Source organism: Cricetulus griseus, chromosome 2 (assembly GCF_003668045.3).
Source record: "Cricetulus griseus strain 17A/GY chromosome 2, alternate assembly CriGri-PICRH-1.0, whole genome shotgun sequence".
Lineage (NCBI taxonomy): Eukaryota > Metazoa > Chordata > Mammalia > Rodentia > Cricetidae > Cricetulus > Cricetulus griseus.
This window is the reverse complement of record NC_048595.1, coordinates 326856441-326875252: the sequence shown is the minus strand read 5'-3', so window position 1 is coordinate 326875252 and position 18812 is coordinate 326856441. Positions and strand designations below refer to the sequence as shown.

General features: G+C 38.9%; 1 protein-coding gene across 1 annotated transcript in view; it reads right to left on the bottom strand.

Moving 5' to 3' along the window:
• The window catches only part of Pde4d (phosphodiesterase 4D), a 1264694-nt gene that overhangs the window by 1055877 nt on the left and 190005 nt on the right, over positions 1–18812 (bottom strand). Inside the window, exon 3 of the mRNA XM_027401493.2 lies at positions 2785–2921. Coding sequence (XP_027257294.1) covers positions 2785–2826 — 42 coding nt within the window. The 5' untranslated portion in view covers positions 2827–2921. The remainder of the gene's footprint in view (positions 1–2784; positions 2922–18812) is intronic.

Genomic DNA, 18812 nt, shown 5'->3' with positions numbered 1-18812 from the left:
TTAGGGAGCTTTGTCTGTTGTGTGAGGTAAAGTGAGGAGGCAGCTAGCTATCTACAGGACATCAGCAAGCCAGGAGGCAGGCAACCTCTTTCCACAACTAAAGTGGCTGGCACCTGGATCTTGGGCATCTTAGCCTCTCTACATATTTGAAAAAAATAAATTAATTTCTATCTAAGCCATCAATGTGGTATTTTATAATGATATAAGCCACTCTGACTAACATACTTTTTTTAGGGAATTGTTCAATTCAATTTACAAACGAGCATGAGACCTAAACTCATGGCAACTTGGAAGTGATGTTAACACAGGAATCTGTTAAACTACCCATTTTATGCCTTTATGCCTTGTATAGATGGAGACCAATGAAGTATTGGAAGCTACATTGGTACTCTTTTTCAGAAAGGGACTCACTAATGAAATGAATGTCTAAGGCTATTTCTACTTCATATGCCTTATGCAATGGTCAGTCTTCACTGTCAACTTGAATCACCTAGGAGGTTATCTATGAATATGTTGGACAGAGTGATAGCCAGAGAGCTTTAACAGAAGAAGGACAACCTACCCTGAAAATATACAACATTACAACAGGGACTGGGTCTCAGCTACATGAAAAGAGCAAAGCGGGCAGGGAGCCATCTGGGTACCAACATTCAGCTCCTGCCAAGCAATGCGTTGTGGCCAAACAGCCCCATGCACGTCCTGCCACCACACCTCCTTTGCCATTATGGGCTAGAACTCGAACTGTGAGACAAGACAAGCCCTTTCTTTCACAAGTTGCTTTATTCAGTTTGTCACAGAAGTGAAAAATAACCAATACACTTTAATTCACAGTGACAGATGCACGGTCTCCACAGCAACACCTGGACAGTCACGGGAAACAGCCTTCTCATTAGGTTATTTGATTTCCAAATGTCATAAGGCCAAAATCAGGAACTGATAGTTCCTAAATCAAATTATTTAAGCTTTCTCTAACAAAACAAAAACAGCTACTTCGGGGTATGCAGTTTGGGATTCTATGGTGACAAAGACTTCAGCGGTAGGGACCCTGTTTGAAACCCTGAAGTGGTGAGTTCTTGCTGACAAAGTAGCAGCCTCATTTCTCTGATAAGGAGCCATCCCCTACTCAGAGTCAATCAACTGAGTGGAAGTGGAAATGCTGTCTCTGCACCAGTGGGCTCTGAAGACGCAAGGAAGCAAGAAACTGGAGACCTGAGGCTGCTGCCACCTGAAAGAAGGAAGCTCAAGCTCTCCTGATCTGGGGCTTTAGCCTTCCCAGAGAGACAAAGAAATCTGTACATGACAAATACAAACAGGAAATCTTCCAACATCTAAATTAAACACCCTCCCTCCCTTAAAATCACACCCCTTTGAATCATTTACCTTTGGAAGGATTTTCCCTCCAAGAAGAGAGAAGTATTAAATGTTGTTTTAATTATCTAAAACAACCTCCTTTCTGCCTTTATTTTTTTCAAGTCACATGCTTCCAACATTCAATAAAAGGAAGTATCATATTGATGGTTTGCTTTCATATTTGATTTATAATAAGAAAATGCAGGAACAGATGTGTTCTTAGTTTGCTAATTTGAATACAGGTCACCCCATTATAATGAGCATCTATGCACAATGATAAAAAAGAATTCCAGACACAATGCTCTGGCCTTTTATGTTATACAAATTCCACAGATCCCAACACCAACTACTAAAACAAATGAACATGAACATTCCAATTTTTTAAATTTTATTTGGCTGGTGATTAAACTTGGGATTCAATTAAATGCCTGTCGTACTTCCCTGCTTAGCCTCATTTTTTTTATTTGTTTATTAAGAAATGCTGTAGGCATTGTCCTTTCCTCAGTTCTATAGGAAGAAGAAATGATGGCCTTGGGCCATCACAGTAAGATCACAGGATGAAACACAAAGCCTTCCCATACTAGAGAAATGTGTTTGCGTTTGTGGTTTTTCTGATGCCTTTAAATGAATGTTCCTACGTCACAACCACATCTGTTTGGATGTTTCTTCCCCTTGGGTAAATGAACAAAGGGACATATTGTTAGAACTTGCCTGATGGAAATTAAATCTGCTTTCATCCTTGCCTGGTACAGCTTTCCTTGAATCGCTCTACTTATTTTCTCTCTCTCTCTCTCTCTCTCTCTCTCTCTCTCTCTCTCTCTCTCTCTTTCTCTCTCTCTCTCTCTCTGTGTGTGTGTGTGTTCCTATAAGATAATAGAAAACTCAAAAAAAAAAAACTCAGACACCGTATATTGGAAAGAATGTTTAAATTTCCTCAGGGCACTAAGAAGGGCAACTTAAAATGTTAAAAAGGAAGATTAAAATTGGCAATTAGAGACCTATGTCAGAGTGAGGAGCTCAGGAAGGCATGGAGTGTCAGAATGTGTTTGGCTGATAAGGACCTTTAGCACATTTTCTATTTCTACCTTCGGATATATCTAGACAGATCAATAGTCAAGACACAAACTTCTCCTATTTCAATATTAACTATAGATCTGTTTTATGTTCTCAAACATCTGGGTGTTCAGCATCACACAATCAAGTTTTTGTAAATGAGTGGGAAGGCAGATAAATTGCAAAGGAGTACCATTGAATGTCAACAAGGCCACACATATGAAGAAGTCTTCGTTAACAATCTGAATAAAGTCAGAGAACTGAAAGTTAACCAAAGTTTTCCCACAAACCTAATTACGACAACACAGTATTAAAAACCAGGGAAAACTAAAAGCTTTAAGTACGCATTTTACAAAAAAAGTGAAAATGAAAGGTACTTACACTTTTGCTCCGAGAAAGTAAATCACAAGTATTCCTTTCCATGGTGGAGTTCTCAGTAGTTCAGATGCCACAAGCTATTTCCACCGTCAGTCGGTACTCTGGCTGCAACAGTTGTCCACTCAAAAGCAACTGGAATGCTGGAGAAGAAGGCAAGGAAATGTTTAATCAAGTATATGATTAACATGTGCACTTCTAAACGCTGCCATGGCCTGGGACAGTGATCCCTAAATAATTCATCAGAACCAGCGTAGATGTTGATGTGTTTAAAGCAATAAAAGTGGACACGAGGAACAGTTCCAAAACAGCCTTTGTTAAATACAAGTTGCAGATCTCAGCGCCATCTGCTTTCTGTTAAATATCTAAGCTTCCATTTTTAGTGCTTGAAATAAATAGGTGTGGTAGACATAGCCTAAAGAGTCTCATATGAACCGAAGATGCAGCTGAATCAAGGTATGTGCCAATCCTTCCTGAGAAAACTAGGGACTCCTCAATTTACCACTGAGGGGCCAGAAACATAGCCTTGTCCACTCCTGGGAGAACATTACCAACTACTGGAAGACTGTGACCACAGCTTCACAGCTTCCTTTTTTTCTGGTGTTACCAGTAAATCTACATAAAAGCCAGTGAAGCCATCCCAGTGGCTGTGCAGCAGTCAAGTGAATTCTCTAGCCTTTCAGTTCAAAGGGGTTGAAAAGAAGGCTTGTGAGAAGGTGAGGGCAGCTTCCTAGTTAAACAGTAACTGTTATTCCTGAGACTGCTGCAGAAGGGCTGTCACTTTCACAACACCAATTGCCTTGTTACCTAACCTCCACTTTCCTGCACACAGGAAAGTAGACTTCATTTTTTAAGGGAAGAACAAATTAAATAGTACATTTCTAATTTTCACCTACATCTAGACATGACTTGCCTATTTGTGGGATAGGGCTGTATGTGGGATGATGTGTCTTTTGGAGACCTTCTCTAAAGGAAAGAGGTTGAGGCCAACAAGCTTGGCGAAAACATTGACTAAAAGTGTAAGTTGGCATTGTAGATGTGGAGTGATGGTAGCAACAGTGTGTCGCTCCATTTTTTGGATATAATCTGAGCTTCTTTAGGGAAAATAATGTGCAGGAAGCTTAGGGAACAATTAAGGACTGAAGGAGTAGGTTCCAAAAAAGTTTGAAAATACTAAGATATAAAATATTATGAATTATACATTGAAAATGTGAGTAATCTAAAACAGTTATGTGCTTTACAAATATGAATTCAAAGTATAAGAGATTATAGGAAACACAGCACAGGGCAAGCTATTCAGCAGAGGAATCCAGAGTCCAATAGCACCTTCACCAAGCTCTCTAGCAGCCCACAGTGGCATTGTCTCAAGGCTGAAGAAACTTGTTTTAACCATGTCTGAGTCACTCTCTTTAGAGTTTTAAAAATCAAAGTGAGGTATTTTTAGGGAGGCCAGAGGTCCCTTAACAGCAAGGTGGAAATAGAAAGAGAGAATGGATACTATTATGGCTAAGAATACCCCTGGATATAGAGAGCCAGAGCTACCAAAGGAAAAGGCCTTTTCTAGCTTGAAGAAAATGTTTGCCTAAAGGCAAGAGAAAAACACATTATCCAATGTGAGTTTCTAGGGAAAAATAATAATCATTTCTTTGATTGTGTATGGGTTTTGTGGTGACTATTTTTAACAGAGGAGGGTTTGAATAGAGGACTAACCTATAAAAGAAAAATACTTTGTTCGTATGCCTCCAGGACCTGAGTCAACTTCGTGATTGCATGTGATGCTTGCATCTTGTATGGACACAGAAAATATGAAAATGTTATACATTTCATTTGGAAAATGGATAGATATTGTGTTAACTATGAACTAAATGTCCATACCTAGAGAAAAAAATCTAGATAACTGCTGTGGGAAGCTGACATATTACCAGAGAGAAATTCATTGAAAATATTTAATTATTCATTTTGTATGTAATGAGTACCCTTAGGGTACCAAGCATGAGATATTGCCCATAGTGAGTTACTTAATTGATGATTTCAAATGAACAAATCACTAAAATCAGACCAAAAATGGATTTGACCTGGAAATGTTTGCTGAATTAATCAAGTCTTTACGAAATTTGTCTTAAAAGCCTTTAATTTTATCATTAAGAGATACTGTCCCCCAGGAATTAAAAACTTAAAGAAATATGAGTAAACAAATAGATTTAACTGAAAGACCAAATTATCCATTTATAAAGCTAGGAGGCAGCCTGGGATCCATAAAAGAGTGTAGACCTGGGTACCAAACTGGCATATCTCTGTGCAGCTCTGGGCTACCTGACATGTCTGAGCAGAGAGACACGAATGGACACCTGGGCTTTGAGTGTAGATGCAGTGATGTGCATTGAGCAGTAGCTAGCAAAATACTTGGCTTGTAAGAGATGGGTGTCACTTTTGTCCTCAACATCTACATTTTTCTCTGAATAACGAATATCAAGTAATAATGACACAATTGATTCTTACTTATTGTCCAACAATACCTAAGCTCCCCAAAATAAAACAGGCCTAGGCAAATTCCAACTAAGTATTAGTGAATCATTTATCAGGATCTTGGGAGATAGTATACTAATGTGAGGATTACCTTAAGGGAGTTTACTAAAGGCTACAAAAATGAAGGTGGGGTAGTTAGACGTACCAACAATAACAGTGCAGACCTGGGAGCAGGCAACAGAAGAGTTACATACACTAAGTTCAAGGAGAAAGCACAGACGGATGCCAAGTATCAGTATCACCAAGAAGGCAAATGTGCAGAGCTGGCTTCCTTGACAAGCCGGGTTATTCTCTGGCACAGCCTGGAGGAAAGAGGTGAAGTGAAACACATGACCTCTTCTCTCCTGCCAGGACTCCTCACTAGCCAAATGCAACTGAGCAAGAGGGCAAAGGAAGCTTCTGATACGCTTTCATCTGTCAGCCTTCCAGGACAGAAAGCCCTGAAAGCAGGCCAGGGAAGAGAAAAGAGCTGCAGGCCAAGTAGACAGGCTGCATAGACTTGGTCTGCATTCTAGCTAGAGGACTGCATTTCCTGCTACCACATTCCTTCCAAGAAAAATACTGATCATGTATCTCAATAGCCTCACCAAGCAGCTATTGCTAGTATGTTATACTTCTGAAAGAGGAGGCCACCTGCTCTGGAGAGAGCTCAGTTTCCAGATTCACACTTATAATCTGTCTATGGCCATAGTTTGTGCTTTTGTTTACACCTCCACACTGCTCTGCAGCTGCTATCATGGACCAATGCAATTTAATTACCAGAAAAGGGTGATCAGCAGAAATATGAAATGTGTGCCCATGCCAAAGAATGTTTCATAAGGAGAAAAATAAAAAGCCGATTCCCAGGGAGGCAGTTATCTGAGTCCCTACAAATCCTCCCTTAGAAAAACAACACAAGACAACAGGATGTGTTTCTCCCTCTAGGCAAGCTACACTAAAATGGAAAATGGAAAATGGAAAAAAATGGGAGGATGCACTGGCTGGCACATATGATACCATTATGACAGAAGCTTTGGTATAAAAGTCAATTAGGAAGAAGGAAGAGTCCATTCCTGCAGGGAATAAACTACAGAAATAGAAATAAAGAGAAGCCGATTTAAAAGGCTTTGATGGGACACAAGAGCAGGAGGCTCAACCACAGGACCTGGATAAGTTCCAGCTTTGGAGCAAGGACCGGACTTCAGAAGGTCCTTTCCCAGAGATTAGGTGTTTGAGTAGCAAACACACTGAAGTGCTCATCAGAAGAATTCGTTTTGATATCTACCATTTGGTCCACACAGGAGCTGTGTGATATTAGGGAAATCTCATGTATTTCACCTTTGACTCATTATGTGCTTTCCTGGAAAGCAGGGATGATAGCATCCTCCCAGGCCACCTCAAATGGTTATTGTAAGAATTAACTAGCTAATATCAGAAAGTTTCTGAAGAGTTCCCTTCAAACAAAATTCCAGCATTTAAACAGAAAATGTGTCAGTGTCTAATGGCAGTGAAGCCTATGGGTGAAATTAGGCTTTAATTGCCCTCAAATATCAGGAAAGCTAATGAAGACAAGTTTCCTATTCTCTTTAGATGGAACTAGAGTTTTTCCTTTCCTACAGTAATACAATAACTGTTGAATCATAAGACTACTACCAAACATTAAAATAAAACACCACTGAGTCTCAACCTTCCAGTCACTGAAATAAAGCTGGCATATAAACCACACCTTCTTCTCTGAAGGCATTGGTTCTCAACCTGTAGGGCAAACATTTGGAGGTTGAATGATCCTTTCACAGGGGTGGTTTGCCTAAGACCATTGAAAAACACAGATATTTATGTTATGATTCATAACAATAGAAAATTTGCAGTTATGAAGCAGTAACAAAAATAATTTTATGGTTTGGGAATCACCACGACATGAAGAATTGTATTAAAAATGACAGAATTAGGAAGTTTGAGAACCACTATTTTATTGAGAAACACCTGTCCAGGTGCACTGCCTATAAATAATTAAGAAGCACTCAATTAGATCTGTGTTCAATTTGGAGGATTTTTTTCATTCACCAGATGATAGACTTTTCTAAGGGCACATCAAACAAATTAAATCACTTCTATCTTCCCTTGGATTCTCTTAAATGACTGGAAGAAGTGAGGATGGGAACAAACCTGGGGTGTTACACACATGGGCAGCAACTCCCCTTCCACTGAGCCATAGCCTAGTCCCCTTGAACAGGTTCTAATGTAAAGGGAAAAATAGTAGATATAGAATATATTTGTTATAAAAGGCAATCCCCTCATGCAGTCCAAACAGTCTCAATTTATTTAGTCGTAGCCAGTAAAATATATGCAGATAAATTAGGAAGAGGCAATCCACTTAAGAACCGAATACTTCAAATGTTAGCTGAAAGAAAAGAGACACATAGAGGACAACACAAAATTTCCTGGAAGGTTTAACTGATGACCTTAGTGAGTGAGTTAAACGTGTGTAAGTTCTCCCTTTCTATACAGAAAGTATACAGCGCTTGTCTGATTGGCCTCTGTTTAAACAAAAGAAGAAATTACTTGGGATTTCCTTATATCTTCTAAAATTGTGATTTAAGAGAAAGCACACTTTTGGCAGGCCAAAGAGAACAGTAGAGGGTTGCTGAATTTTATAGCTTCTCTCATCTGTCCAGGTGTCCTGTGTTGATATTCCTCAGCTGAGGGAATCCAGCAGCTGTTATCCAGAGAGTTCAAGGCAAGAGGGAATTCATTCAGGAAACAGGAACATGAGAGATCAGCCTAAAGTCACAGAGTTCCCTAGGATAGGACATGAAGGAAACCTAAGTGCCCACTCCTCTTATACCAGTATCTGTGGAGCTGAATTTTTTACCCTGTTCATCATTTTCCCTAAAGCTAATCACAGAGCTCTAAAACCATCACAGGGTTTTCCAACAGGGTATATTTGCCTACTCAGTTCTAGGGTAGACAGAACAGGCAACTAGCTACAGAGGATGAACTTGAAAAGTCAAGTTTCAGTTTGCTCTCAGTGTGGACTTTTGTCTGCAGGAGCATCACAAAGACCTGCCAAACACATGTTCTACTCACTCTCAACATCATTCCTTCATGTAATTGGATGCTCTAATATCCATACTCAATTCCAACTCTGAGCCTCAAACTAATGTTTTTAAATTTTCATCTTTCTGAACTTTCTTTATAGTCCTGCAAAAGTCCCACCCATCTGTCAATGTACCCACTTCTCCAAATCTCACAGGCTTCTGCTATGGACCACAAAAACCAAAGATAATTCACACAAATTTCAATTTTGTTCCCTAAATTTTCTACACTTGATCATCATTTCTTCAGTTCAGAGTTGAGTAAGGCCCTTTACTCCAAACTATGCATCACACTATTATCAATGTGAGTTCATTAAGACTGAAAGCCTTTTAGCATCACTTTTCCATCTTCTCCATAGTATTGATGTAGTGCTGACTATTTAGCAGCAACTTAAGCAAACAGAGAAAAGAAACAAAGCTATAAGCCAGTGGTTCTCAACCTGTGGGTCACAACACCTTCAGCATACCTCTATCTCCAAAGTTATTTAAGGTACAGTTGATAACAATAGTAAAATTACCATTATGAAGTAGCAATGAAAATAATTTTATGGTTGGGGGTGACCACAACCTGAAGAGCTGTATTTAAGGGTCACAGCATTAAGAAGGTTGAAAACCACTGCTATAAATCTATAAGAAAGATATGAGCATTTCAACCAGTAAGTATAGATTTTGAAAAATTAGGAAAAACATTATAACCACAGAAACTGCTTTATCTCATTATCAAAGAAGTTAAAATCTTTAGTTTATATTTACCTTTTCTTAAGTTAGCAATGTTGTTTTAAAATAAAATCCCAAACATATATATATGCATATATATGTGATTAAAAGGTATATATGTGATTAAATATATGTTTTATGTCTTGCTGGCATGCTTTTCAAATGCAATAAAACTTTTGGAAGGAATTTGCTAATAAAATCCAAAGGCTTTAATATTGTCACATGCTATTATACAATAATTCTGGAAATAAATTTAGCTTCGAGAAGGGATTTGCATGCAAAAGCAATCTTGAAACTACTAATAGTAATAAAGAAAATTTGGGAATGATTAAGATATCCAATTATAGGAGACTTGCTAATTAAAATATGTAACCTCTCCTACTGCACAATATAAATGCATATTATTTTAATTACAAAAGAAACAGTGTGTGTGTGTGTGTGTGTGTGTGTGTGTGTGTGTGTGTGTGTAGTGAGGTGAAGCTATAGGTAAAGCTGAGTGATAGATTGCTTGCCCAGCATATGTAAGATCACCGCCACACAGACACACAGACACACAGACACACACACACACAGACACACACAGAGAGAGAGAGAGAGAGGGGGGGGGAGACAGAGACAGAAAGTGAGATAAAGAGACAGAGAAAAACAGAGACAGAGAAGGGAGGGAATAAGGGAGACAATGAGGAATTGGAAAGGAAAAAAGTTTAATATTAAAGTTACTGATGTAGAGCCATCCTAAAATTATACACAGAAGAAAAGTTAGAATGAGACATAGCAAAGTCTGTACTTTTATATAGGCACTATATTGTGGTTCATTTCATTCTGGCTTCTGAATTTCTTTTCTTTCTCAAATTGTTAAAACACTTGGGGAAAAAAGCACTTAAAAGTTAGATAGGCAGGAAATGTTTGTATAACAGCCAGTAACCACCCTTTCTTACTTTGGTGATAATGTCTGCTTCTGTCTATGGTTGTTCTGGGGGCTTTGCACATTGCTCTTCAAAGTACTTGAGCACATATAAAACAAGTCACTAACCACCACTTCCTATTTCAGAATATAATGAGAAGTGTTAGCTGTTGCTTATATGATGACTCTGGGGTTTGTTAGATTGTTTGTTTATTTATTTCTTCATTTGCTCTAGAATTTCCAAATTTGCTATTTTCCATGTAGTGCTAGAGTTTATTTTTTTAGGAGTGGGAATGGTTTAGTTAAAAAGAGACAGCCAAAGAAGTCCCCTCTCACTAATGCTGTTATTTACGTCTTCTATTGGGTATCAACCAAAAGACACTTTCCCCTTTTCTTTTGAATCTTGTGATGTAGTCTACCAAAAGAACATCTTCAGCATGTCACTTAGAAAACCAGTTACAGTGGTACCTCTGTGCTGCTTTCTGGATATGCAATATACCCTGCACCCTGAAGATAGAGACAAATGCAAACTGTTCTAAATTAGCAAGCAAGTGAATTAGGTTTTATGGGACCAACAAGAGTTCAATCTACAAAATATTTTCCCACCACTGTATATTGGGGGGAAAATGTAGTATTAGAAGGAAAGTTAGAAATATTCAGCAATCTGCCCAATCTTCCCTACTCTGTCTGCTGTAACTCTGTGGAGTCTATCTACACAAGCTCTGAACAGAGTAGCAGGCTCTGCTCTCATTCCATGAGCACCATCCTTTCACCCCGTGCTCCCTCTCCCCCAGCCACCATCCTCTTCACCATCAAGGTCTTTGGAAGAATTGTGCATCGCCATTATCCTGTCTCCATTCCAGCCTCTACCTTCTAACCTAGTGCTCACTAGTCTTACTCCCCCTATACTTTTTCTGAAGGTCCTAGACCTCCAAGAAACTTCAGACACCCTGAATAGACTTCTCAAGGCATCATTAGTTTTTCTGGAAATCTCCTCATCCTCTGTCTTCTGTGATATGGCCTTATTGGTTCTCCATCTGTTGGATTAACCTTCTCCTTTTTAAAAGATTTATTGGTATATATTAATAAATGGCTTTCATTAGAACATTTTCATATATCCTGAGCATATTCACCCTTTTTTTGTTCGTATTGTCCTCTTCTGCTTCTGCTTCACAGAGTCACCTGCTCTTTTTATCTCTGCAGTACAAGCAATAACATTAGCTTTACTTTTTGTCAATATTTACCAATAAATGACTACTAAGTCAAATTTTACCAAGGAAAGTTATAGAATTCAGCTTCCTGGGGGCTCAGCAGTTAAGAGCACTTGCTACTCTTTCAGAGGACCTGGGTTCAGTTCCCAGAATTCACAGTCATCTGTAACTCCAGTTACAGGCTATCCTCTTCTGGCCTCCACAGGCATTGCACATACAAGTCACACACACACACACACACACACACATGCAGACAAAACACTCACACACAGAAAAGAAAATAGTAAATCATTTTTTAAAAATTCAGATTCCCAACTCTCCACTGATGAGTCAGAGCCTCCAAGAAAGGTATCCAGATAGTCCTACAGATAATCATGAGGAGTACTGTCCACGAAGCTGTTGCCAATACTTGAAAACCCTTGTTTACATTATATTCCTGGGAAACTCATCTATTTTTTTCTGTTTCACTCATTGCCATATGTTCAACAATTTCCATGTCTGTATCTCATATCCTAACTGCTTCTGAGCTTCCAATTCACATCTGTCAGGCACCTTACTTGAAATTTCCACAGCCCTCTCAGGTGTACCCTTCATGAATTTAACATATTTTCTCCATTCTCAAACATATTCCTCCTACTTTGTTCTCTCTCTCTCTCTCTCTCTCTCTCTCTCTCTCTTTCTCCTCTCTCTCTCTCTCTCTTTCTCTCTCTCTCTCTCTCTCTCTCTCTCTCTCTCTCTCTCTCTCTCTCTCTCTCTCTCTCTCTCTCTCTGTGTGTGTGTGTGTGTGTGCTTTCCCCTTTCCACCCCCTACTCTTTCTCTTCTGTCTCCCCATCTTTCCCCTAAGAATGCCACCCTTTACTCTAACACAGCAGCCAAAACTCTGCACTCTTCTCATTCCCTTATCATTATCACCCTGCTCAGTCTATGATCAAGTCTTACTGCAGTACCTTACAAACATTTCTCAGCTTTTTCCTCCCTTTATAAATCACCACTACTCTGTTCTAGACATTTATCTATGCTATTTCAGCCACCTTCTAATCAGTCTTCTTGGAGGTCATACTGTCTCTTTCAAGGGCAGCGTTAAACTCTGTCACCCATACCACAATATTCAAATCAGTCTCCTCCACATGATTAGTAGGGACATATGGTTTTGATTGTGGAGCCACCCCTTTCCCTCTAAATACCATGCTTCTCTTTCACTTAATATAGTGAGCCACCTGCAGTTGTGGTTTGCTTTTAAATTACATTTAGCTATCTGTCTGTCTATCTACCTATTTATGAATTTATGTATAAGTTGTGTATACATACATGTGCCACTGTGTGTGTGTGTGTGTGTGTGTGTGTGTGTGTGTGTGTGTGTGTGTGTACTTGTGTGTGGGTCTGAGGACAACTTTCAGGCATTGTTTCTCATCTTCCACTATGTGGATCTAGTCAGACTTAGCAGCAAGTATGTTAATTCACTGAGCCTCCTTACAGTGTCTTTAACATTCTATACTTTTTTTAACACCTCCGTCTCCTTCTAGAACATTCTCTTCTTCCTTGTCTCCATATCTGTGTATTCCTTTCTTCTTTTAATGATTTTTACTCCAAGAATCAACTCAGATGTCACTTTTTCCTAGAAGGTTCCTGATTCTTTCAATATAGGAGCCTACAGCCAACCAGTCAATACCCTCTTTTTGTATTTCCAGCATACCTCCTGAGTACTCACAACAACAAATTTACCAATTTAGATGGAAAGAGTCCATTTCCCTGCATATAACTGCCATTCCTACCCTAAATTTCAGTTCCCTGTTGGAAACAAAGCATTTCATACTTATATGGACAACCAGGCCATAAAATACACATAGAAAACTTTTTACTGAGTTCTGCTTAATTGAACCATATCCTTTCACTAGAATAACAAGAAAGATGTACATTTTTATCCCACAACTTACATGAGTGAATCTTTTTCTTTTTTTCTTTTTCTTCTGCTCTTACAAAATCACTATCTTATTCCCTCCTCTTTCCCCCAAAGGGTAACAGCAATCCTTCTTACTAATGCATTTGCAGGCATTTATTAGGCACTTGTGGTATGCAATGGACTATACTAGTGTCCAGGGATACAAAGATAAATAAGATCAACTCTCTCTGAAGAGCTCACAGCTAGGGATGGGGAGCCACAGAAAACAGTACTAAGTTCTCTGACAGCTCAGGAAAGCTGGTGTAGGACACACCCCCCCCCAAAGACTGCAAGTGATTCATTTCCCTAATGGCTGCAAAGCCTTTCCTGTTACTCTGTTCTTGTGAACACTTGACACTAAGTTACTCGGATGCCATTTCATATACTGATGTTCCCACGCTAAGGGGACAGAACAGGAAAGTGAAGAGATGCAGTTCCTTCTATGTCCTTTGGGCTTTTAGTGAGACTCTTGTCCTTACCGTGGAGCTGGCTACAGAACTCCACAGCCAGAAAATGTGCTGTAAATAGCCATTCAAGGAACAATGGCAAACAGTCACATTTTCCCAAGAGAACAGGAGCTTTTGATTTCAGAAGAAATTTATTATAAAATAATTGACATTTCAGAAAGTAAAAGGACATCATTTGGCTCCCAAGGTAGCCTAATTCTTTATTTCCAAGGGTATGGAAATGCCAACATACCACTCTTTTCAATACTGACCTTGACCGGTATTTCAGAAAAGGTCCAGCTGAGTCATTTAGCAGCAAATCAATTACGTTCCCTTCCAGGATTCCATGATGATGGCCTTTTGCCCCCACATGGAATAATTGCAGCTATTGAAAATACAATTCTTTATCCTAAATACAATGCTGGGGACAAACTAGTTCTTCTCTCATAAGGATAGGTCTAATGTTTCATATTATCCTGCTTTGGTCTTAGTCCTGCTACACCAAAAATGACAATGAAAGCTTACTTTGAACAGCTCTCCTAACCACCCCCCCCCATTGCTTCCTTACAGTATCCTCTGCAGCTGGGCAGTGGGAGGTGCTCAGTGCTTGCTGTCCTGTGAATCATAGGCAGTAGTATGCTATAGAATCTGCAGACTTGAGGTTCATTATGAAAGAAGCAGCTGAGATGTGTCATCTCCAGCTATGCTACACAATTACATTGGGAGAGTTTTCAAATAAAAACCTCTGAGAGAAAAAACAAAAAGATATCAAGATGTTCCCCCATAAAATCTTCAGCTCACACTGCTGAATGTCTACAACAAAAGGTTGGTTCCTAGAGAAATTATAGTACTTTTCCTGTCTCATATCAGATTAAAGAAATCTGACCATTTGAACCCTGTTGAATTTGAGAACTATCACAATAGCATTGTGACTTGCTTTTACACTGAGGTGTACAAGTCCTGCTTTGGAACCATGGTTGGCACTTCATTTGTGAAAACATCTCAGGTAAGGGTCATGGGCCATTTTGCCTCTGTGACTGAACCAAGATTGTTTCCTAGGTAGATGGACAGACTGACTGATAAAGCTGACACACAGAGAGGAGCCCTGTCCTAGATTCCAGATTCACACAGCAGAGCGAAGCAAAATAATCAGCACCAATACTTTCTAGCCAGGCTTTTACAAAGTTAATCTTTTAATCGACAAACTCCTAATTCTTCAGTTGCTTCTGCTTCTCTATCAGTCATGAATTCTAACTTTTAGGTTCCTGAAACACCTGCGTTGTGAGCAGTTCCCTTAAGAAAAGGGCTGATGGGTTTGTTTTTTAAGACTGATGCTACTGTTGGTTTAGATTACCTGACACATAACGAGAACCTGAAGAAAACAAACCTGAGTCTGAGTCCAAAATAAAAGACACAAAATGAGTTAACAGAGCACCATGCCGTTCTTACTGGAGATGTAAAAGTTGACCTAATGAGACTTCGACAGAACAACTTTTATCCTAGCACTGACTAACTGCGGAAGAACCCTCAAGCTATCATTTCTCCCTGATTAACAATTGTTACTGAAGAAGTCATTGCCCTGAAGACTACACAAACAAAAGAAAAGCAAGGCAGAAAAATGAAGAAATTCAATGTTAATTAAAAGAAATATAAACAAGGAGAAAAACACAACCAGGAATCCAAAGACTAGAAGCAGAAACCCAAACATATCAATTTTCTGCCTCTTAGGAAGCAACAACCCCATTAGCATTGTTACAAGAAAATGAGCCCAGGGTGGAAGTACCATTAACATCCAGACAGACTGGAAACTAAACAGGCTGTTAGTGTTAGCTGGGACCAAGACAAAATTTTCAATAAACTGGAGAAAAGCTGACTTTAAAATGTTAAAAATAAAACTACTCCAAAAAGTTGGATGAAAAATTTGGATTCCCTTTTCTTTTCAAAAGGTTGTCTATATTAGACAAATTTGTTGTTGTCATTAAAGGCAAACAGAAGCAAAGTTATGCTCTGTGAAAGTGGGAATTATGCTACTCCTTGTGACAATTCTTTCCCCCTCATGTTCAGGGTGGTATACTTAGTAGGTTAAGTCAGTCAAGCCAAGTGCATCTGTGCACACTCTCTTCTTGATGCTATCATTCAGAAGTAGAATCATTCAGAAATGAGAGCTAGTGACTTGGAGAAAATGTAGGAAAGATTGAACATCGATTGACAGGACATTATGGGTTTGAGAATTGATTACAGTTGGATTCAAGGTCTGTCTGGGTCATTTCCTGGTGCCTTATCAAGATCAGAGCTTAACTTTTCCTGCTTCAACTTCAAGGCTAGCCTCATTGTGAATGTCAATTCTCCACTATGGGGCTAAGGACGTGTTTTAATTACACACTGAGCTTGTGTGTCACAATACACTGACCAGGACACTACACTCAAAGACTATGTCACTTAGGTGGGAAGTGTATTGTGACAGTGTATTGTCTCAGTCATCTGAGACATCCCTAATACTGAGAACCTTCACAGGTTCTAATGATCAGCACAAACTATGGTTCACATTTGTCCTCAGCATCAGACTTCACTGGACAACCTAGTCGTGTCAAGGATAAGAAACCTAAACTCATAGTTAATTTCTCAGTTTAGATAAGCAAAGCACTGAATATCCTACAAACTCAGATTTTACTAAGAGAGAAAAACTGGTGATTAAAATGCACTCTCCCTGGGATTGTTATTCAGCTTTTCTATTGCCACAAAATTAGAGGTACCATTCTAATTATTGATACACCCCAGAAGAGAACAGGTTTAATGTTTTACATTAAAATGTATTTTTTAAAGAAAACCCTTTCTTTCCTCCATGCCCTCTCATGTTTTCTCCCTCCAACCCTCCCCATCTCTGCCCTGAATCCCTCAAATTGATAGCCTTTTTCAGAACAAGGCTCTTTTAATCTTAACTTCTGGGTTCAGGCCTGAGCCTTTGCACAGCTATCAATGAGGTCAAATGATCTTTACATCTGAAGGTTAGAAATAATTTTCACTCTGATTCTTCTTTCTTTAGGAGTTCATTGAGTGGCCTCAAAATGAGTCCTGTCGATTTTTCCAGCAAGAAGTTAATTGTAACACCCACTCTCAACTGGCAACAGCCAGCATCAGGCAACTAGAAAGTTTCTCATAAGATTTAAAAGGCTCTGAGCACAGACAAAAGGCCTGGCACAGGAAAGAAATTTCACTCCACTGTAATCACCCCAGAGCTGTTCAGAGCTTGGATGCCCTAACTGGATCCTGTGCTGAGTCACTGAAAGACTTTTGGTACCCATCTGGCACCTGAAATTAGCCTTTGTTTTCTCTTTATTTATGATAGAAATAAGTAATAGATAGAAGATTGCATAACAAAAATAAACAAAAGAATCCTAAAGATTATTTTGCTAGTAGATGATTTTCTTAGTGATAGTAGAACATAGTCCCTTTTAAAATCACCCAAGGGCTAACTTGCTTAATATGTCAAAAGAGCATTGACAACTGACAAGCTAGACTTTGTCTTTTTTAAAAATCATCTTAATTCACCAAAGAAAACAGAAAATTCACCAAAAATAAGTTAAAAATATGCTGCCAAATAAAATCAAATGGAAGGTCAGAAATATAAGAAGCAGTTGAAGTGAAAGGTTCTTTAAGTTCCCAAACTCATCTCAGATCTTGTCACCATGAGGAGTGTCACACACACTAAAGACATTGCACTGGTCATCCTAGGATTAAATGTAATAACCCTAGCCAGAGTCAGCAGCCAATTGTGAAGATGGCTGGGCTCTTCCCTAAGGGAATGCTGACGTTTCTCTTATGACAAATGCCCAAAACAGGAATATTAGCCCAATCTCAAGAACATTAAAAACACAAGAGGCAGAGACCAAATCATTCCAAGAGCATTTAGTCAGCAAATGACACATGGGTGAGTCTACTTCATTCCCCAAACCACCATGATTTTGTCATCTTGATGACAAGCATTTACTGTGTGCCAGCACATGCTCCAATCACTTAAAATGTACCAATTCTACTCCCACACAGTTCTGTAAAATAGATACCATTTTAAATATCTAATTTTCAGGAGGAATGGAGGCACAGGAACCAGAAAAATCATTGAAAAGATAGAAAGTATCTCTGACATATAGGTAGAATGTGAATCAACTTAATACCCACACCCCGGGAAAGGCCTTCTTGTAATGAATGACTCCTGGAAGCATTGCTGGTTGGAGTTCTTCCCCCTTTTAGGCAGAAACCATGTCTCCAGAACCAGGAGACTGCTGATGAGAAACAATACTACTCCCACCCCCCATATCTTAATTATAGTGAGTAGATGTTGCTCTACAAGGGTCAGTAAATTACACCAAGCATCCAATATAAGGTAGAAATTTAAGTTTATCTATTTCATTCTACTATCAAGCTCAGTTTTATGTAACATAACAAATGTAAGAGTAGGAAAAAAAAAACACGGAAAAGTTACCCTTTAGGGAGTTTCTGTAAAATACTTCCCAAAATCCAGAATGTGAAGAATTTAATTATAGGAAAATCTTTACTTCGAGTGGAAAGGGAAGCATGTAAATGCAATACTCTCATAATAATATCATTAAAGGATGTGGGAAAATCTCAATACAGAGTCTAGATTTAATCTCAGGATTCTATATTAGCCACGTTTCTTCAAATAGCTGGTAGCTTGCTTATTAGCAAGACAGTGCACATTCTCACCAAAGGCCAGAGCAGCAGAGATGCACATATTTCCACTACTTGCAGTTTATAATGCATTTAATGGCCCAAATGTAAAACCAATAAATGACAACCACAAGGACTGGAAATGAGGATGAAGTGTATTGTTTGAACATGGCACAATACTGCTTTAAGGTTGAAAAACAAAGTCAAATATGTTAGGTAATGGGATCAGTGGGCTGCATTTATGTGTCCAAGTATTACATATCTACAAAATACATGTAACACCAATTAAAGAAGAGGTCAGAACTGTAAGGGTTGTAGGGGGAGAGGCAGCGGTAGAAATGATACAAATACAGTATTCATGAATGAGATGCTAAAAATATTAAAAATCTTAAAGAAAGGATGGTGGTTGATTACAAACCAAAGTTTTCCTGTATTCAAACAATTAGATATGCAATTGTAACACATACTTACACATATGCACACACATACACACTCATTCACACATACACAGACATGTACACACACTAACA